The 20,138-nt window shown below is 33.7% G+C and overlaps 1 protein-coding gene across 2 annotated transcripts in view; it reads right to left on the bottom strand.

Annotated features, from left to right (window-relative positions):
- Nucleotides 1-162: 162 nt before the first annotated feature.
- The window catches only part of LOC130621496 (ceramide synthase 5-like), a 90,258-nt gene continuing 70,282 nt past the window's right edge, over nucleotides 163-20,138 (bottom strand). The window contains exons 2-9 of one of the 2 annotated variants that reach the window (XM_057436792.1): nucleotides 10,776-10,975; nucleotides 8,504-8,849; nucleotides 8,306-8,401; nucleotides 7,707-7,835; nucleotides 6,018-6,124; nucleotides 5,428-5,518; nucleotides 3,375-3,440; nucleotides 163-1,888 (exon numbers count right to left, since the gene is read on the bottom strand). In XM_057436792.1, the coding sequence (XP_057292775.1) occupies nucleotides 1,790-1,888; nucleotides 3,375-3,440; nucleotides 5,428-5,518; nucleotides 6,018-6,124; nucleotides 7,707-7,835; nucleotides 8,306-8,401; nucleotides 8,504-8,849; nucleotides 10,776-10,945 (1,104 nt within the window). In that variant the 5' untranslated portion in view covers nucleotides 10,946-10,975 and the 3' untranslated portion in view covers nucleotides 163-1,789. Of the gene's footprint in view, nucleotides 1,889-3,374; nucleotides 3,441-3,761; nucleotides 3,853-5,427; nucleotides 5,519-6,017; nucleotides 6,125-7,706; nucleotides 7,836-8,305; nucleotides 8,402-8,503; nucleotides 8,850-10,775; nucleotides 10,976-20,138 lie in introns of both variants that reach the window. The other variant, XM_057436791.1, reaches the window with a different exon arrangement.

The raw sequence follows: 20,138 nt of genomic DNA, 5'->3' as shown, positions 1-20,138 counted from the left end.
AAAATGAACTGTTTTGCCGTAACAGGGCGTACATATCTGTCGCTCGCTTATGGTCTGCTACGTTTTTCGTGTTTTTGAAAGTAGGTCAACCTCGTTCTTAAGGCATTTTGTTTTTGATTCGTTATAACGGCTAAAAGCTCGGTTCGCATATAAAAAACACGCTTCTAGGAACTTTATAATTTTAACAAATAAAGCTACATTCTCTGGGACAAATATATTGAGACACGCACTAAAAACATCCACTCAAAGAAAGTCGGCATAAATTTTCGTGACTTCGAACCGACTTTGATTGGGTCGAAAAAAAAACACCATGTGACAATCTATACTAAATATAATTCACACTTTTTATTTTAGTTTAGTATTGGAAATGCTGAAGTTAATACACTTTAATATTTTCAATACTGAACGAAATATCATCTATTTTAATATATCAACATCGTATTAACAGCGCATGACATTGTATCACAGCACTCCACAAATTAAAAAAAACAAAAACGGTTCAAATAATTAAACCTTTTATAAAGATGGTAAATGTTAAAAACATAGAACAACAAACAAATTGAATAAAAAATTTTCAACAATATGGAAGTTTTCACGTTTATATTTTCATTTTCGAGGCTTTTTTTACTAAAATTTTTGCGATAGGTTCTAAAGCATACATACAGTCAAAAATCATCTACCTTAATGAAATAATTTTTCGCGCGAATTTAATTTCGCAAATTTACAGGTTCAATAAATTTTGCGAGAATATGGTTTTGCAAAATAGCCAATAAATAGGATTAAAAGAGGCCCATTGATAAGAAGGAGACTAAAAATTCTTTTGAAATAACGATGGAAATAGTTCTCTTTTAAAAAAGTACGCCTTGTACTACAACGATTTATACATTTTGCTTATTGTTGCAGTGTTACAGGGTGTTTGCTGATCAAAGTAACTAACGTCCGAAGTGGATAAACAGAAACAAAGAACATGCAAACTACTTACTGAAACCAATGATTTCCCATTTTGACGAAACATAGTCCCAAATACGCTCTTATGATAAAAAAATTCAGAGAACAATTGCAACACCTGTTTGCAACGAATAAAAAAAGATAAAATCAGTTGGGATAATCTCAAGTACGACCATTTGAAAATATACTGATTAAAATTACTTATTTACTAGTACAGCGATAGTACTTTTTAAAAAATTATCCAATTAATTAACTTTCTTTCTCAGTTTCTAGTTACACAAACAAATATAAGGGAGTTGGGAAGTTTGAACTTTCTACAAAAAAGTAAATCATATAACATTATAACGCATCTGCATAAATATTTTGTGGCACGCACCCTCTTGTCCACACACACATACAGAAATATTTCTTTAGTTTCAATGCTCATAGTGACTTCCAAAACCAAAGATCGCAGAAATGTATAAACAGTAAACTGTCAAAAAAATATAGCGAATTATACTGAATTAAAAAATTAAATTAATCATAACCACGTGATTATAAAATTGAAGTTCTCCAAAACCAATGGCGTATCGAGCAGGAAAATCAGCTTAAGTGACCCTAGAGAAAAACAGAGCCTAGTGGGACTTAAGTTATAGTGTATACTTTTGGGAAGCGATGGAAAGTCGAAGCACTGCACAATAACAACCGATACCAATATAAAATTTGACCTGTTCCTCAAATCGGCGTTGCGATTGAAGTGACCTGACTCATAAAACAGCACGAAGCCTTGAAAAAACACAAAATATATATAAAACAAAAAAAGCGTGTTTTCCATGTCTATAGAACAGAATAGAGGAAATGTTTATTTCTTTTTCTTAGAATTAGCGGATGTGTTGTTGGACGCCACGGTTTCTACTTCCCCATCTGAAGTTTCATCCTCACTACGAGTATCTCTGTCGACCTAAACAAACAAATCATCATCAATCCGTCATTATTTAATTCAAAATTCAACTTTTATAAACATCCTGCAAATAAACAATTGATTGAGAAGTAGTTCTTGCCGATAAATATTGACGAAACAGGTAACGGAGCAGGGCAAAAAACAGTTAACGGTGCAATGAAACAGTTAACGGTGCAATGAAACAGTTAACGGAGCAACAAAACAGTTAACGGAGCAACCAAACAGTTAACGGAGCAACCAAACAGTTAACGAAGTAACGAAATAAAAATTGTTGTCTGTTGCTGGAGAATGTTACACTGGATATAAATTTTGTTTTCTTATGAGCGGCTGTTTTAAGGATAAGTAGCAAATGGTCTGTAAAATATATTGTCAAGAGTTGCCTTATCAAATACGACAATAAAAATACTAAAGACCTTATTATTCATTAATGCTTGACTGACTTTTGCGTGTTTTTAAAACGTGGATGCATATTGCAATTGGCCAAAAATTTAAACTTCTTCTTAAAGACCTATTTTGTGATTGCGATTCTTTGTCCCGCTGGTTAGAACCTTCATTTAACCCCATACTCTCGGGGTTTTTTTTATAAGAAACGTGTAAGGATATCATTCTTTTTACGGTTGACACATTAAATGTTGTAATTACATATGAGCGATTAGCTGCTTTCGATTTTGCAAAACTAATGATTGAAGGATTAACCCCCTAGCTAACATTGTGTATATTAACAATTTGCTAATAACAATAGTGTTTTTCCTTCCATAAAAAGGATGGCTAAAAATAACTTAGAACTTAGAAGACTTCTTTTTATCCTTTTCCACTTTTTTTCTGCAAAACCAATATGTTGAAAAATAATCATAAAAATCGTTTTTTCTGTACCATCAAGGAGTGAGTATAAAAAAAGGTGTGACATTTTAAAATGCTATTAATTCACTAAAACTTTATTTTGATACATTAATGTATATATTTTTAGAAAGCTTGTATGATTTTCTATATAATGGTACAAAAATTATCAAGAAAAAAAAATAAAGTTTAAAAGGTTTAATAGACACTGATAAAAAACGACCCCTCTCCTATCAATATCAGATCCCATTTACAAAACTACTAGGTTCTCATGTTTGCTGTTTGCTTTTTTGGGATCACAAAACTTTAAAATCTGATTTTTAAATTTTTTCTTAACATTTTTTTAACTTTGGAGATATTTACTATTACACTTCTTTCCAAAACTTTTAACCTATGATCGTCGGAAACACATTATAACTCGCGTTCTGCCACAAGATTCACGTTTTTTGTGTACAAAAATAACGTCCTTTGATTGGTTCGAAATTTTCTGAAATACAAACGTGACATTTTTTGGTAGGCAGCTTTTCGTTAAACAGTCGTTGAAGTGGCGATTTCAGAACGACTAATTAACCAACCACGCACACATCTGCTTAAGAAATTTATCCCGTTACAAAAGTTAGGACAGAAAAAAAATCTATCAAAAACGTACCTTTCCTTGCGTCGCAAGTTTATACACCATGTGTAAAATTAAACTACCCCAGTAGATGTGTAATATCTAGAAAAAATAACATTAAACGAATATCGAAATCGAAGTCTGTTTTATTGATGTTAGGAAAACCTTTTTCGAAAATTTAGTTTTCCCTTCTCTAGCTCAAAATATTTTTTTACAAGATAAGAACATGCTTAACAAAAAACATCATAATAATAAAAAAAAACAGTTTAAAAGATCAACACACAGTAAAAAAAAAGAAAAGATTTTGAAGAAGTAATAGTGTCATAAATCACAAACAAGTAAAAATAATAAAACAAACGCGTAGAGAAAAATAAAGACATCTAAATTCTCAACTTGGCATCATTTTCGTTTTTTTCACCTTACCTGCAAAATACATAGAAGGGTGGTGAAATAATAGTAAGACAGGTATGGACCAATAATTTCCCAACTAATATATATCATGCAATGCAATACCCTGCAAAGATAAATAAAACATGTGTGCAGGGGCAATCACCAACAATACAGTCAGCCTTTTGGTAAACAAAGTAGGTTTAAAGAAGCCTGCATATAAACATATTCCAAGATGTCAGTACGAATGGATGAATATGGATTGATTCAAAGATAACATACTAACACTGCTATTAATACAGTAAACATTTTATATTTATATGATTTTTTGCACTCGATATTCAAATCTAAAAAAACTGTGGTTTCGCAAATGTTACGTTATTAAGCGCAGAATTATCATCGTAGGATTATACGTTCTGAAAAAGACAGATATGTGTATGCTTTGCTCAGGTAGGCGACGAAACGCTTTTTCATTTTCATTCAAAAATGTATTGCAATGATTAACAAGATTAAATTTTGTTATAACAAACTAGTTGGTAGCCCGTTCAAACATGGGTACTCCCATCATACATAATTTGGGTCATCTCTATTTCGTCAACCCCTTGCACAAAGTTGGCCCTTTTTAACAAAATATACCTATATAATAGAGAAAATTCAAAACGTTTTTTCTTCATCTTGGACCATTGTAGACAAGAAAATCTTGCAGTGGGCTTAAGAATCTTTTAGGCTATGTCAATTTACTTTCAGCCAACAAATTTTCATGCTTTCGCAAAGTTTGGTCATAATACCAATATATTAATAACCTTTAATACCCTGCAGTTCGAGTGTATTTTCGAAGTTTAATCCAGAGCGTTTATTTAAGTAGGGAGGTTTATTTGGACATAAGTGTCAAATCGGTCAAACATTGGAATGAGAGGGTGAACCCAGTACAACACTACATAAAAAACACTACACGACACGCAACAACACAACGAAGAAAAAAACTACATGAAGTAACACAACATAAAACCACATGGACCAACACAATGCAATACAACAAAAGGTGACACAACACAATACAAAAAAACACGAGTTGCATAATGGTAAATTAGTCTGCCGTCTTGTACCAGATGATAGCCAGTTGTTAGTGATCTTGGAATATTTTAAAAAACCCATTTTACAATATAGTCATTTATTTTTTCTATAATCATAAAATGTAATGTTATATTGGATAAAAGTAGTTCCTTGCATGGACAAGTTTAATTGTTCTGCTACATTTATGGTTTATTCCCACAAAACCACCCAGTCAGTGAACCACACTTCAAGACAAATTAATAACATTAACTTCATATTGCTTTGACTGCATTGTAAAATAGGCGAGACTGTTTCAGGGCAGCCAAAAAGACGGTTCCTTGGAAATTGAGAAGGTTAAAGTTTTAAACTGTCAATTTCATAAAAGGATGTTATAATTAAACAATCACAGGTTTAATCGATTCAAGAGTAAAAAAAAAAATGTTAGATGACAAAAACAGAAATTTTAGAAACTTTGAAAAATGTCTCTATGCATGTATGAGCTTGTTTCTACCTTCTGTCTGAACTGTTGGTTATTGCTGATTGCTACCACAAATCTGTTTTTTTCCCTTTTATTTTCCCTACTAACACCCATAGTGGTTTACCCAATCCTGGCACGAAAATACCTGCCCTGGCTACGACCTAAACTTACTTGAAGAATGATAAGTAAACTGCATTCTACGACATGGCCCCTCCAGGGTCCGATAATTGCTACACATTTAAACACAAAAGCATGTAGAACCCTAAAGTATACAAAGAATCACAGACACATTAGCACAAATAAACTAAAGATTTTTCTTCTCAATTTGAAACAGCCATTTTTTCATCATTCATGCTAAAGAAAAATAGCATAATATGGCAAATGGGAAATTAACTTTGCGTACAAATAAATGGTAAGTTAACTTTCAGGTTTTTTAACAAAAAAAGTTGTGAACCCATACTGTGTAACTCAGTAGAGGTGGCAATGGCCTATTCTTTTTTAGTTGTTTCGCCTGCCTACTTGAACAAAACACGTTTGATAATTCGGCGACCATAAAAGCAAATCATTGTAATGTATTTTTTTATAAAAACGCCTTTTAGGCCACAGTTTGGTAATCATTGTGTTCATAATACTTTATGCCATCTGAATGTTCTGCAGTATTATCAAATTATTTGTGGTAAAAATGCCATACAGAAGTGCATAATTAACTGTAATCTGTCAATTCAAATTTTAGTTGTCGAACAAAATAAATAAATAAATACCAGATAGGATAATAGATCCAACGGGTTATGAAAAAAGATATTGCAAACATAACAAATAATCCATCACATAGTCTTTGTTTTTTTGCATAATTAAACACTTTCGCAGCCTATAATAGGAAAAAAACAAAATATATACATATATTTAACACATTTTCACCTTTTTCTCTAGAAACCCACAAAGGTAAGCATTTCTTTATATTTTTTATAATTAATTGATTTTTCACACTTCGTCCCACACAAGATTTAAGGTGGCAGTAACCCTTTTAAAAATTGGAATTTTTTTATTGCATAATTAGTTACGAAAGGTTATTTTCAGATTATTATTCATATTTTTTCTGTTATAACACACTCGTCACGATTTTATGGCTAAAATGCTATTATCTTTCACCAAAAATATTCAGCCTCAACAATTCCTCTTTAAAATAAAATTCATGAATAATTAATTAGTTCTGCTGAATATAGTTTAGGTCTAGTACGTGCTTGCAAAATTGTACAGAAAGAAATGACGTAATTATTAGAGAGAAACGTTAGTAACAACAAAGATGGCGCATTACGTAGAAATTTAAGAAGATCTTCATTATGCTACACTGCACGAGCTTTAACTTTCGATAGCATTTTCGTTTTACTTTAAAATTTTCAGACATGCTTGGTGAATCATGCAGCCATGATATGGTGTGCGGAAATCTTTTTATTCTGAATATTTTTGTTTTAACAGAGTGTGATGCAACAGGGGATGCTAACAAAGAATATTTTGAAAAAAACAAAAGGCTATTGTTAAAAAAATAAGAAAGAAAAAAAAACCGACACCGTTTTAACAGGGTTAACCCAAGGTTCATTTAAAAAATAACGAGATTGTAAAAAGTTGGAGCCCGTAGAAGCGATTTTTTTCTTGTTTTTAATACATTTTTAAAAAGAAATTTCTGCTGACTCAGCAATTTTAGTGTTAAGTTAAAATCATTTTATTATGTATTAAGGCCCATATTTTTAGGAAATAGTAAAAAATATGGTATAAATAAAACACTGAGTAAATAATTCAGCTATTTGGACAGCTAAAAAAAAAGGGTTACTGCCACCTTAAGAGATTTTTAGATTAGTAAGGGAAACAAAAATTTTAAGGAGAATTTAAATTAGTGTAAGTGTAACTTAGAATCCCAAGAATCAAGAATATCTAGAGAATTAATCAAGGAATATAAATTGGATTGATTTCAATTTTGCATTTGCAAATGCCAAAATATTTTAGACTTACATTCCACAGAAAAAAAATCCATTATAAAAATTTAGTTCAGCAAATGGATGTTCCCTAGGCGTGTGTGTACCAAATCCATGAGCGTATCATATTATAAATTTCTTACAAACTTTTGTAGATGACAAACTTTAAAATTATAATAGGAATAGGAAGATCAGCAAAGAGACAAACCTATTACAAAACAAGTTTACATCATAATCGTCACACACGAATATCAAAGCATAAAAAATGATACAATGGAATTTTTAGATAAACGTATACCTTTTTTCCCGTTAATTTAGGAAGTTAGGGCATGTTGCCTGGCCCCATGAATTTTAACAAACATGAAATCAAATGAAATTTGTCAATAATAATCTGTTCTCAGGTTATATTGTATATAAAATGTTTTGGTCAATATATTTACATATATAGTTATGAATAGTCACAACAAGTAAAACGTTTACCTCAAGCCAAAAGTCTGACGCATCATGCAAAAACATAATAACTACACCAATTCTATGATGGTTGATAGCAAACGAAGAAAAAATTAACATGATGGTAACAATATGGTGCAAGAACATCTGATAAAAGTCCTGAAATGACAAAAAATAGTGCAAACAATTATTATTTATAGAATTACTTTAGGACATTGTCAAATCACAGAAACATTAAAAGGTTGTTTAATGAATATTCATGCAACAACATACAATGTGGCCCACAATACTAAGCACAGACATTTTTGATACTTGCTTGATATTTTACACAGCATAACAGATTGCCTCTCTAATGAATTGAGAAACTGCCGAATAGACATCTTATTTGCCAACAAACTTGTGTTTTAGGTTGTAAATTTTAATTTTGTTGCGTGAACACTCTCTGCTCCCATACATGAACAGAAGTTAAATTAAGGGAGAAAATTAGAGCAAAACTTTCATGTGCTTAAGTCACATCTAAATTGAAGGAAACTACATCAGCAAATATTTGCTGTAGTGAATCACATAATTTTGGAAAGTCAGCATTTACCTCTGCAATTGCCTAAAAATTTAAACATGCACTCCCTTACCTTTCTCTTGGCATCAATAAATTGAGAAAATAATAACGAGGTGTAAAATGAGAGCTCCATCAAATAATACGATCTTAGATACATGTTGAAATCTTGCTAGAAAATAAAGAAAGTAAAGTATTCAATTGGGACATCTCTGCAAATTGAATAACAATAGAGTAATCATTTAAAAATTTTAAACAACACTTAGGTACTTACTTTTCTGATGTAACCTTCCATCCACTTGTTCGTGTCATAAAACCATTCTGTTGGCAAAATAGTGTAGGCACCAAAACAGAATAACCAGAAATAAAAAACACATCTCCAACAACTCTCAGATGCTTTGTTCAGTAACGGCACCTGAATTGACCTTCGTCTCTTTTGGAACCAACGGTTAACTTTATGAGGGGTCCACCCTAATTGCTTAGCAAGACCCTGCACTTGCTTTTCATTAGGATGTTTTGTGTTAGCTAAGAATACATGCTCACATATTTGGTTTTCTTCGTACACCACTTTGATATGTTTTGCTATGCCAAGAGATAAACAAAATGGTGTTGCAATAAATCTAGATATAAATTGGTTTCAACCAACTTAACCAGCTTATAGCGCAGCCCTATTCACATCAAACAAAAACAAAATGTCATAAATGAATATTTAATAAAAACAAATTTAGCGGTGGCATATAACGTCTCTGAAATGTCACAACAAATAAAACATTTGCGAAGGATTACAATTATTTTAAATGCATTATATACATTGACATTACAATAAATCAGCTAAATTTTGACAGTGGCACTGACGTATCCAGAGAGGTTTTGCTGCCGGTTACCGGTATGGGATCCCAAATTCTTATTCCAAAAAAATTAAAAAATGCAAAGAAAAAAACTAATACGGTCTTTGTTGTTTTACAATAGAAGTTATCTATTGTGGACACGACGGTGTAATGTTTAATTTTTAACAGGTTTAACAGGTACTTTTTATCAGCAACAAAGACTAATATATTAATATAAAATTATGTAATAAAATGCAAGTAATAATTGTACAAAATTTTGTTGCTTTGAGTGCCACAAAGCCATTTTCCGGCGATCTAGGGACCTTAAAAACCAAAATTTTCCTTTTGCCAACAACCATGGTGGTGCCTCACGGAGATACTAACCTAAGCAAAAGTTGGGTATAAGGAAATGGTAGTGTTGTTTTTTGTGAGACTAGTGTTTATTAAATTATATATTAATTTACACTGTTTTTGGTGGGAAAGTCGTTTTGGCAGAAAAAAGTGTGATCAACAAGGACATCAACATGTAGCCAAAAAAACATGGAAGAGCCAATCCTCAATTAATTCTTTGTTTGTCTTTTTCAGAAACATGCGGGAAACACCAAAACAAAATACCAAAGCTAAATTATATTTATCATAATAACAACACAGATAAAACAAGATCCTTTTCTATTAACTTTTATTTATGGGGTGCATAAAGTAGTTTTCCTCAATATGCTTTTAACTTGCTTTAGCATTTCTTTTAGTGTTTTTAATCTATATATCATTCAGTAACTTGGGAGCCTCGTACCAAAGGATTTTTGGCTTGTTTTATAAATAACCCCTTGGAACGAGGTTAAATAATACTCAGTTGAGCATCATACCCAGGTCAACAGGCTATAGATCAGTAAATTCCATTATATACCTATTTTTGGAAATAAATTCTTTGCAATTTGAAACAAATCATGGACACACCTGCTGCTAATATATTATTTTTTCATTTTATTGATTAGCTTCCCCAGTATATCATGTTGAATTACTTTTTAAAAAAAACAAAACTTATTTGTATAAGCCATTAATTCTACCAAATGAAAGTCATTAATTTGAGCAGGGTAGTAAATCTTATATAATTGGGCCCCATGCCAAAAGAAAAGACTGAAGCAAGCTTGAATTTTTTGACAAAGAAGAAGGTCTAAGGTTGTGGTGGCAAGAAAAACAAGTATTTAAAAAGCAATATCTAGGGCTACATGAACTTTTAACAAAAAGTAGATAAGTCATTGCAGGCCTATCAATAAGAAAATAACACCCGAGCAATAAATCGCTCCCCCAATGTTACAATAAATTAAACTGGGTGAGCAATCTAAATAAATAGAATAAGTTTATAAACGCATATTTTATTATTGTCTTTTTTATATATTTTGGTACTTTTTTACTGTAAATAAGAAGAAAGAAAACATTGTTTTCCATTGTGAGATAAATTGATATTGCTCAGCCAGAAAACCTTTTTCTGGAATTGGGGGAGCAATTAATGGCTCCGCTTGTTTTTCATTTCTCAGAATTGGGCGAGTCTTTGCGTGAGCAAGAGCAATTGCTCTTCCCTTATTGATAGGCCTGTCATTGGGAATTTCTCAAGATCTTTCATGTAAGTCCAATTTGTAAAAGTATCTTGAGATCCATTTAAGGTCCATTCGCATATGCTTGCATTGAAACTTAAATAAAGTTCAATTCTCTTTTACGTACCTTTCAAAAACATAACGAATACATAAAATCAGGATAGCAAAGATTGGAACATAGTAAAGATCGTAGAAGTCTGGCTTGTTAACACCTGGAGTTGGCTCAAGATCTTTCCATGTATAACCTTGAGGTAACCAGAAACTATCTGTCCAAATCCATTCTGATATCTGCTCCATTATGCTTTTTGTTTTTGTTTCTTGTTCTCTACATAAGATTAGACACAAGTAAAAACAAGACATGGATGGTGACATGTTAGGCCTATAAATCTAACACAGCTTTAAAATCTGATTTAAGCCTGTTAATTGAAAGCATGGGGTAATGTTGGGGTGGTAGTTTTATTTTACAGACTAAATAATTACCTGCTGGCCAGTTTGCAGATGAATAATTTTTATTAGCGATAATTTCACATGTAAATATCTTAAAAAAAGACTTCTGCAAAGTTTTTACGGCAAATTTTCTAGTTATGCTCTCTTCACAATAATCAAATAACATGCAAACAACGCTATAGCTGAAAAAGAGTTTCACAAGTCACAAACAATGTATAGAGTCAAACTTTTATATAGCTATGAAAGATTGACAGCATACATGTAGCAACCACCCTTTGAAAACTGCCCCGTACAACATTGCTTATGCTGTACCACAAAATATCACCCAGTCTAAGCTTGCAAATAAATACCGAGGTCAAATAAATGATACAATTTTTATTGATAAAAGTCCCAAAATTTAGATTTCTGTAGACTAAATAACCATTATCTACACACATAAAGGCTGTTGTCTTCTAGAGTCTTTAGTTTGGCAATAAATTCAAGGTTAGATTTAAACAATCCAAAACCATCTTTGCGGTACCACCTCGAAACAATTGACAGGGTAAACTATACTTTAAAATTATTAAGGCTAATCACATAAAATTTAGTAAAAATCACCATTAGTAGCTAGCTATTGCTTAATTAGCAAGTGAGTGCAGGGGAGAGAAAGAAAAACTAAAACATAGCTAGAAAAAGCTTTAGCTAAGCCTTTCTGTCTGTAACGTAACGGAAAATTGGTCTGTTTTGGTTGTCTGTCTCCAGTGCTTCATCAATTCATCCCAAACAAAAACGACAAAACAAATATGGAATGAGGATCGCGTGATTTTTATATCGCTGATCCAGTGACCCGATTTAAACGCGTCCGTTTCCAAACGGGACATTCCGATTTATGTAACTTTAACTTCACACCCCCATACAAAGTTTCAGGAACGCTTTTTACATTTATTATAAAATATCTTGAAAAAATATATAAAGGTTTTAAATGTCAATGTTTACAGAAATGGCATTGACCATTTGTCTGTCAAATAATTTTGGCTATTTCCTCACTGGACGTTAACCTTGTAGACGCATCCCGAATTATTCCGTTTTGGAACGCTACATTCCGGTTAAAAACGCCGGATTTCAAGACCTAAATAATGCATGTCCCTTTGTCTAGAAGTACTTTTTCTTTAAAAAATAAATACTAAATTTATAAACCCCAAAAAATCAATATTAATTAATTATATTTAAAATCAAGCATCAAATTTTAAAGAACTTTTTTCCACCATATTCTTCCATGCGATCAAATTATGTATGGTGCAATAAACTTACCCTCTTTCCCAGTTTTTTTTTTACATTTTTAACATGATAACTGTCATAACAAAAACGCAAAAAAAAAAAAAAAGAAAAAAAACTGGAGACAAATTAGGCAATAAACCTAGAGGTACTGCCTTTTTTATCTAACCTTGTTTCCAGGACATCTTTTCTGACAATGCGACGTATCACCAATGAAAACACAAAATGTCCTGCGGACGAGGTTGCCTTACACTCAACCCTTTACAGAGAGCTCGTGAAAGCCTTGGAAGTATTTGAGATTAACTGTTTACAGGAGAAATTTAAGAAATGAAACTAATTTAATCAGGAACGAAGTTAACTGTTTCACTCTAAGTAATATTTTTAGGGAGATAAACAACATGCGTTGGTTTTCATAATATTTTTAAATTTCCCAATAAGATCGTGTATTTTAGATGTCCAGCTTATAATGGTTTCTGCCCGGATAGTGACATTTATCTATAATGAAATTAAAGCTACCTAACCGACGTTAACATTCGGTCGTTTAGGTGCATTTAAGACCTTTAATTTGATTCTATTTCGACTTGTTTGTTGTTAGACATGCTTTTGCTACTAACAGAATTAACGTGTGGTAATTAGTCAGGTTAATTAGAAAAAGGAAATCGTTTTTTCTTTATCACTTTAGGAGAGTCAACGTATGGATAATTATAATTGGTAGATGAATTGCACCTGTAAGATAAGATACTGACTCTTTGTGACTAAAGGCCGGTTTCCATACAGCTACATTTTGCGCCCAGTCGTAAAATGCGCCGCGACTTTTATCACATATACCGAACCATCTCCATTTAGCGATTTTTGCTCACGTGTTTTTTGCAAAACATGGCTGATGTAAATAGACGATATTTGTTGCTGCAAAATTTGAGAGTAGTCCTAGCAATATTTTTGAGGCGTAGAAATAAACAACGTTGTATAATACGTAAGAAAAACATGTGGATGAGACGACTTTCCATAGAAAGAAGAATCAAAGGACTATACAACGTTTTGCTTATGGGTTTAATGTCGTCAGATCACGAGTAGTCTTTTTAAGTTTGTTTACAATGTTGTTTCTTTGTGCCTCCACAGACTCATTAATGTTATTTTGTTTTTCATCTACTTCACTTGATTGATATATATTCTGATTCTCTACATTCATTTGGCTTTGACAAAAATTTAACACAGAAACGAGATGTTGCTAGCCATATTGAAATGATCTAATTAAAAATTCTTTCGTAATTCATGTAGATTGCTACCTTTTGATTGGCTGTTAAGCTGAAGCGCAAAATGTAGCTCGCAAAAAGTAGAGCCTGTTCTATTTTTTTTAAATCACCCCAGCGCATGCAAAAGCGCGAGGTCAGCGGCATTATTCTGATAATGCGCATGCGTAGATCAAAAGTCACGGCGCTTTTTACGACTGGGCGCAAAATGAAGTTGTATGGAAACCGGCCTTAAGTGACGCAATATGGCAGTTTGTGAGCAGCGAATATCAAAAACTAAGAGGCCTTCCTAGAGACCTTAAACAGGCGAACCGTGGGAGGGATTTGGGATGGGACTATATTCTTCTAAAAACGATCATACAGAAGTGTAGAAAAACTATGCATGCTAAAATGCAGGATCAAAACACGTGACTGTCGTAGTAAATAAAAAGGAGAACCAAGGTGAAATGTGCAAAAACAGAACTTAAAAAAAATCAAGCTTTTTTTCTGGCCACCACATTTGACAACACAGTCGTCATTGCAACTTTCATCATTATGGGAGTTCAAAAATCAACCAGTTGTTACACCTGCTGGAGCAGTAAGTTACGATGAAAAAGTGAGTTGGTGATGAAATGAATCCCCGTAAGTATGAATTCAAATTAATTAAACCAGAGTTGTTTGATTTTTTCATTCTCACAAACGTTCAGCCGTTTCTTAACTTTTCTTCCACCAAAATTCTTTCGACAAATTTTCTATTTGTCCCCAGCTCTTCTTAGAAATGACGTATGGAGTCGGTAAAAATAAAAGGATGCTCAGCTTGCCTACGATCTTGGACACAAAATATTGAGACAAAGGCAGTTTTTTCTTTGTTTTTCAAATATGGACAAAAGCATCAAACGGCCAAGGCTCTGCAACCGGCAGTCTGCAAAGTCGCTACTTTTGCACACACGTTGGCTAGGCAGACAGCGTTGAAAATATGCTAATCGCATTATTACGAAGGCGCTGAAATTAGTTGAGATGGCCATGCTGACACCAGCATAAATTAGCACGTTTTAAGAGTTTGGACTCGACCAAATAAGCTAAGCTCCTCAGTTTAGCAATTACTTGTGGCGGCCAAATTCGAAATTATCTGTCTTGTCTCAACATATTTTCACTGAGATTGTAGCTTGGTTCATGTCTATGCAAAGTTCACTACTGCGATCTGGACGTTTAGTATTCCGGTTTAATGGAGTATTATTATTCTCAAAAAAATTATGATAATATAAGAAAGAAAGATTATCACCCTTTTTCCAGTTTGGAGAGAAATAACAGTGTACTTATGGAAAGAGTTAATTTCTAAAAGTAGCTTATTGCAGTTTGTTGTGACAACCTTAGAATCATTAGGTGAATCTTTGCCGCCAATAAAACGATGCTTTTTTTTAGCATTCACTCACAAGAAACATTTTCAGATGTTAAGAAGCCCTAACTGATAAAACTTGTTAGTTTTACTGAAATAAGTAGCTCTACAATTTTTACACTTACGTTTGTTAACCACATTTAAAAGCAATGGAACACAGTCTTTTTCGACTATAGCCTTACAACTTACCAACACATAAGATCTTTTAAATCCTGTAAAACACGGCTGCTAGACTTCTTTCTTCGGAACACTGAAGTGGCTACATCCTGTATAAATATTCGGAATAACAATAATGATAATAAAAAAAAACATTGATGTGTCTGGAAAGTCTGGTCAAACTTTAAGGATTTCAAACGAGAGACAAGAACTAAAATAATTGAAGTAATGACGATTGTGTTGTTGGTAGAAAGCAATATCCTGCAGCGGAAATTGATCCTCGGAACATCGTATACATTTCATACATCAATTTGACGTTGTTATTAGTTTGTGTTTTGATATTTTATACGTTATATTTGTGAAGCAGAGGCGGAAGTGGTATGTTATGATTGCTACGTGACCTTTATATAACCAGTGAACTTTGTCACTCGTGCCAGTCTTTGGACTGCACTTAATATACTTGATACAAAAGATGTTTGTTTGTGTATGTGTATCATTTGTTTTTACGACATTGTCAAAATTTTTGTAATGAAATGAATTTGTTCCTTAAAATAGTACGCTAATATCGCGATTTTTAACAGAAAAAGTAGACATATTTTTTAAACAAATTCATTGAATGTGCACTGAGGACGCATTATGACATCCATAGCAATTTTGAAAGTAGTAAAGTCTCTACGTTATTTCTTTAATTTTGGGTCAAATAACTTAATAAAAAAGGGTGGTGATTTATAAATAGTGAGACAGATTATTAAATTGCTTTTTGCGTATAGGAAGCCTATTTCACACGTCGTCGAGATTGTATTTCTTTAAATATTTGCCCCTCTAATTAAGTGGATATTTCCCACTGGACAATTAACTAAACTTTTCTCTCATAATAATACAGAGACTTTGTCTGTTTGCAACAGGCAAAGTGGATATCGTCATTTTCCTTTGATGTCGCCGAAAAACTTATCTCTAATATGTTAAATTTTCTGACGTTACGGCGCGACGTCAATAACACTAAAGTAACGTCAATATCCTACATTAAAATAATGAAGCCATTACAGTGCACCTAAAACTTAGAGGCCAAATAACTTGGAAACGAGGTGGTGACGTCAATGATTTTTCACCGCGTAGGTAACTAGGGAGCACCTAGGACCAATATGGCTAATTTTCCAAAACCCGGTTCCCCAATCTGTTTCGGAATGGAAGGGTTGATGACGTCATCAAAAAACCTTTTAACCCCAATATTTCTACAACCGTTAGTCAAAAGTACATGATCCTATACATTTTCTTGATCATCGTTTCAAGATCTATACGATGAATGTAACAGGGATATAAATTTCTGAAAATGTTTTTTGCGTTTTAAAGGGCCATTGCTGACGCCAGCAAAATTTTTAAACTCTTTTATGTTCTTTGTCGTTCGTAGAAAAGATATGATCCTATATATTATTTTGATAAGCGTTTCAACCTCTACACGTTACAGGCAACGAATAAACTAAATTTCGCCAATTCCTTTTTGGATTTGCAATGCTGACGTCAGCAAACCAACTTTTTCAATGTCCTATTGCCTACATGGATTTTTCCACGGGTCTTTATCGACTAGTTTAATAATAATACGCTGTTTGCGCTGGAGTAGAATGTTCAAAACGCTCCTTTACCACCCATTATGACGTCATAAATTTATTATACATCAAATGAGTAAAGCTGACATCAGAATTACGCATGGGAAGAAAGTCTCGTGACCATCATGCAGCAAGTTCGGGAGCGCACATCATACGCAAGTTGAGTAGAAAGAGGAGAATTCCATACTCAAATCATGACCACTGTTTTCGTGGTTGGAATGTTTCTATAATAAAGAGAAATGAGTTAGTTCAGAAACGCAATCGGCAAGTTGAAGACATTCAGCCTGATTCGATGTAAAGGACACACAAATGCTAGAAGGCGGGACTCGTGTCAAGACATGGCGGTTTAACAAGAAAATAAACCAGCCACTTACCGATGCTATCATGCATAAAATTGCGCCACACATATACATGAGGTGAAAGTTGTTTACAGCTTCTGATGCGACATTCTCAAAGAAGGTGATGAAGTCTAAAGACACAACCGAAGACTAAAGACACGAATTCACTTTTAAGTCTTGCTGAAGTCTATGACTTCGTATAGGAACTTGAACTAAAGTCCTTTGATCTTGAAGAGGGTGGCAAAATCAGGCAAACCATACCTATCAGTAGAAAGAACGATCGAGACTTCAGGATCATACAAAGAGAAGCTATTCTTTAAGCTTAAAGACCATAAAACAAGGGAGACACTGTTAGGTTGTGGTCCTTCACCAGACTAAAGACGGAAAAAGCTGTACATCTACAGCTTTGACAAGGGGGCCGACAATTTATGTATGTGGCGACGTCTTGCCGCACATTACCGTTGAGACGGAAAGAAGCGCGGAAAATATTTCACGGAAGAGGCCCTTGCCCTAGCTCGGCAGTACTACGAGAACCCCAAGCTGAAACCTAAGGACCTGCGCTCTAGAAAGTTGGTAGTTATGCACGAAATACCAAGTCACTTCAACCTCAACATCGGAGTCTATAAGTCCTAGACAAACAACAAAAAGGCACCATGAATACTCGTCTATGGTAAGAACCAATACACGGAGGTGCTAGATGGAATCACTCTTGGAATGTTGGAAGAACACTCCTTCTACGTAAAGAAAATAGATCGCCGTCTTTGCCACTTCTTTTCACACTGTCTGTACCAAAATTTTTAAAGTGGATACCTATCATAGCCACTTAGTATATGATCAAACTTATCGCTCTATTCTATGGCCTAGCAAGCCCAGGAAATAAAGTCTGAGACTTCACGCAGTTCCACAACTGTTCTAGATCCTTTTTCTCATCTTCAGAAAAGAACCAGACAAGGACTCTGTCAGGATACCACGCTACTGATTCTAGCTCGTCTCTTATTTGAGCTTTCTGTGTACTTTTCCCTAGTGCTACTCGTCAACACAGTGTTTAGACCACCAGTAAATACACTTTCGGTGAAATGCACCAGTCTGGGACAAACTCAAGTATGTAGCGGTTCCCTTCCACCACCCTAACCATCCAGAGTCCACCATCAACAGCTTTATTGCACAACTCTTTTGTCTTGATATGATTTGGGACATACCTGAACATCCAGGGCTTGTTCTCAACAGCTTTGTTCTACATGCCTGAGTTCGTAGGGGATCCACGCAAGAAACGTCATTTAGCATTCTTAAACCATTCCTCTTTGTTATTGGTAGGACCCAACGAAATAGGCGGTTATGGCTTCGCAGGTTGTGCGCACTCGGTTTTGCTGTATGATTTTTACGTGACTTTTTGATGGTATTCAAAAGGGTTAAATATATATTAAATCTCTGTAATTGTTTGCGTCCTTTATGAACTTTCTACAGATTATCAAACTGTTCTCAAATATTAATCCACTAATTCTGTGTGTCCGTCTTTTTATGCAAGGAGGATTCAATAATTACCTAATTGATTCATTAATGTGAGTGTATAAGTTTAACGCCAATAACTAAATTATTATCAGCGATGTTATTGTATTACTCTTATAACTTTGAGGCTAAATAACTTGATTTACATTGCTATGTTGCTAACTAAGAACACCAGAAAACAAAGTTGCATCATATCCCTGAGGCTAAAATTTTTGATCTATTTAAGCGGAATATTTCACAGGCCAATAAACTAGCCTTGTTGATATCTTTTATTTTTTGTCAGGCTCGGAATCCATATTGATTAGACAAAACTCGAAAAACGGGTTTTCTTCCTCAACGCACTTCTTTTTATCCTTACAGGTTGTTCGTAGAATTATTACTAACATTCCGAAGTGGGTGAAAAAAGCCAATCAGAAGGCTGCGATATATATTTTATTTATTCAACGTAGCTAGACTGTTCTCTGGTGTTGTGGTTGATGTTGCATTGGAGGCACGATAACAGGCACTTGCGTAATAAAGCTTACGGAGTTCTTAAACTTTTGTTCTTGAATTTTTATTCTATGTACAACGTGAGAAGCATATCAAGCAGCTAACTGTATTTTCGGGTTTTTTGTTAGGTTTAACTAGCTAAGTTTGGTAAAAGTGATATCCTAGTCAGTTTTTTTGTGTTATATTCACTAAACTGTTTTTAACTAAGCTGCATGTTGGGCTGTAGCTAGAAAGGTAAAGGCTAACTACAGTTGGTTGCAACATTCAAATGGTTAGCTAACCAACTAAGTCTTTCTGATGTTAAATGTAGTTACACAGCTACATCTCTGACTGTAATTTCAATTTGTGTACAGGTCTAAATTTTACCCGACGTTATTCACTTCATCCGACGTGATAATGCATGCAAACAGTCCTAAAAACTGATATGAACCTATTTTCATCAGACATATACAATAAAACAACCAACAGTGTTCCTTGTTTTGTAAATAAATGATTAAAATAAATGTCGGTACTAACGCCTGTTTGAAGTTAGCTTTGTAATTTTGTTCCATGACTTTTCATAAGCCTTCTTAAATGTAATAAACTTAACACAGTTGTAGTATGTTATGTAGTATGTTAAAAAAACAACATAGTTGGAATAAATTTCTGTCACTGTCAGCACTTTTTCTGTAACGTCCTCAGATGCTTCAAACTTGTCTAAAATGATACCGTCTACTTGCAATCCAAATAGTTCTCGACTAAATTTTATCATTCTATTTAAATCTTAACATTCTAATAGCTAAACAATTTTAACAAAGATTTTAACGAAAATTATACTTCTAATGACAGCTGAATAAAACTTGTATAATACAGCATGTTTGTAACGTGTGAAAAATTTGTATAACTATTCGTTAGCCCGTGGAAAATCCACGGGTTCGCCCGTCCTTTTTATACCGCATTGCGTGCTTCTCGCTATTGCGCAGCTAAGCTACCATTTTGCGTGACAGACGGACGGACGGACGGACGGACAGACGTATACGGGCATTATAATACGTATAAGACGTATACAGGCATTATAATATAGATGTAGAA

This window comes from Hydractinia symbiolongicarpus, chromosome 12 (assembly GCF_029227915.1).
Source record: "Hydractinia symbiolongicarpus strain clone_291-10 chromosome 12, HSymV2.1, whole genome shotgun sequence".
Classification (NCBI taxonomy): domain Eukaryota; kingdom Metazoa; phylum Cnidaria; class Hydrozoa; order Anthoathecata; family Hydractiniidae; genus Hydractinia; species Hydractinia symbiolongicarpus.
This window is presented reverse-complemented; position numbering and strand designations above follow the sequence as displayed.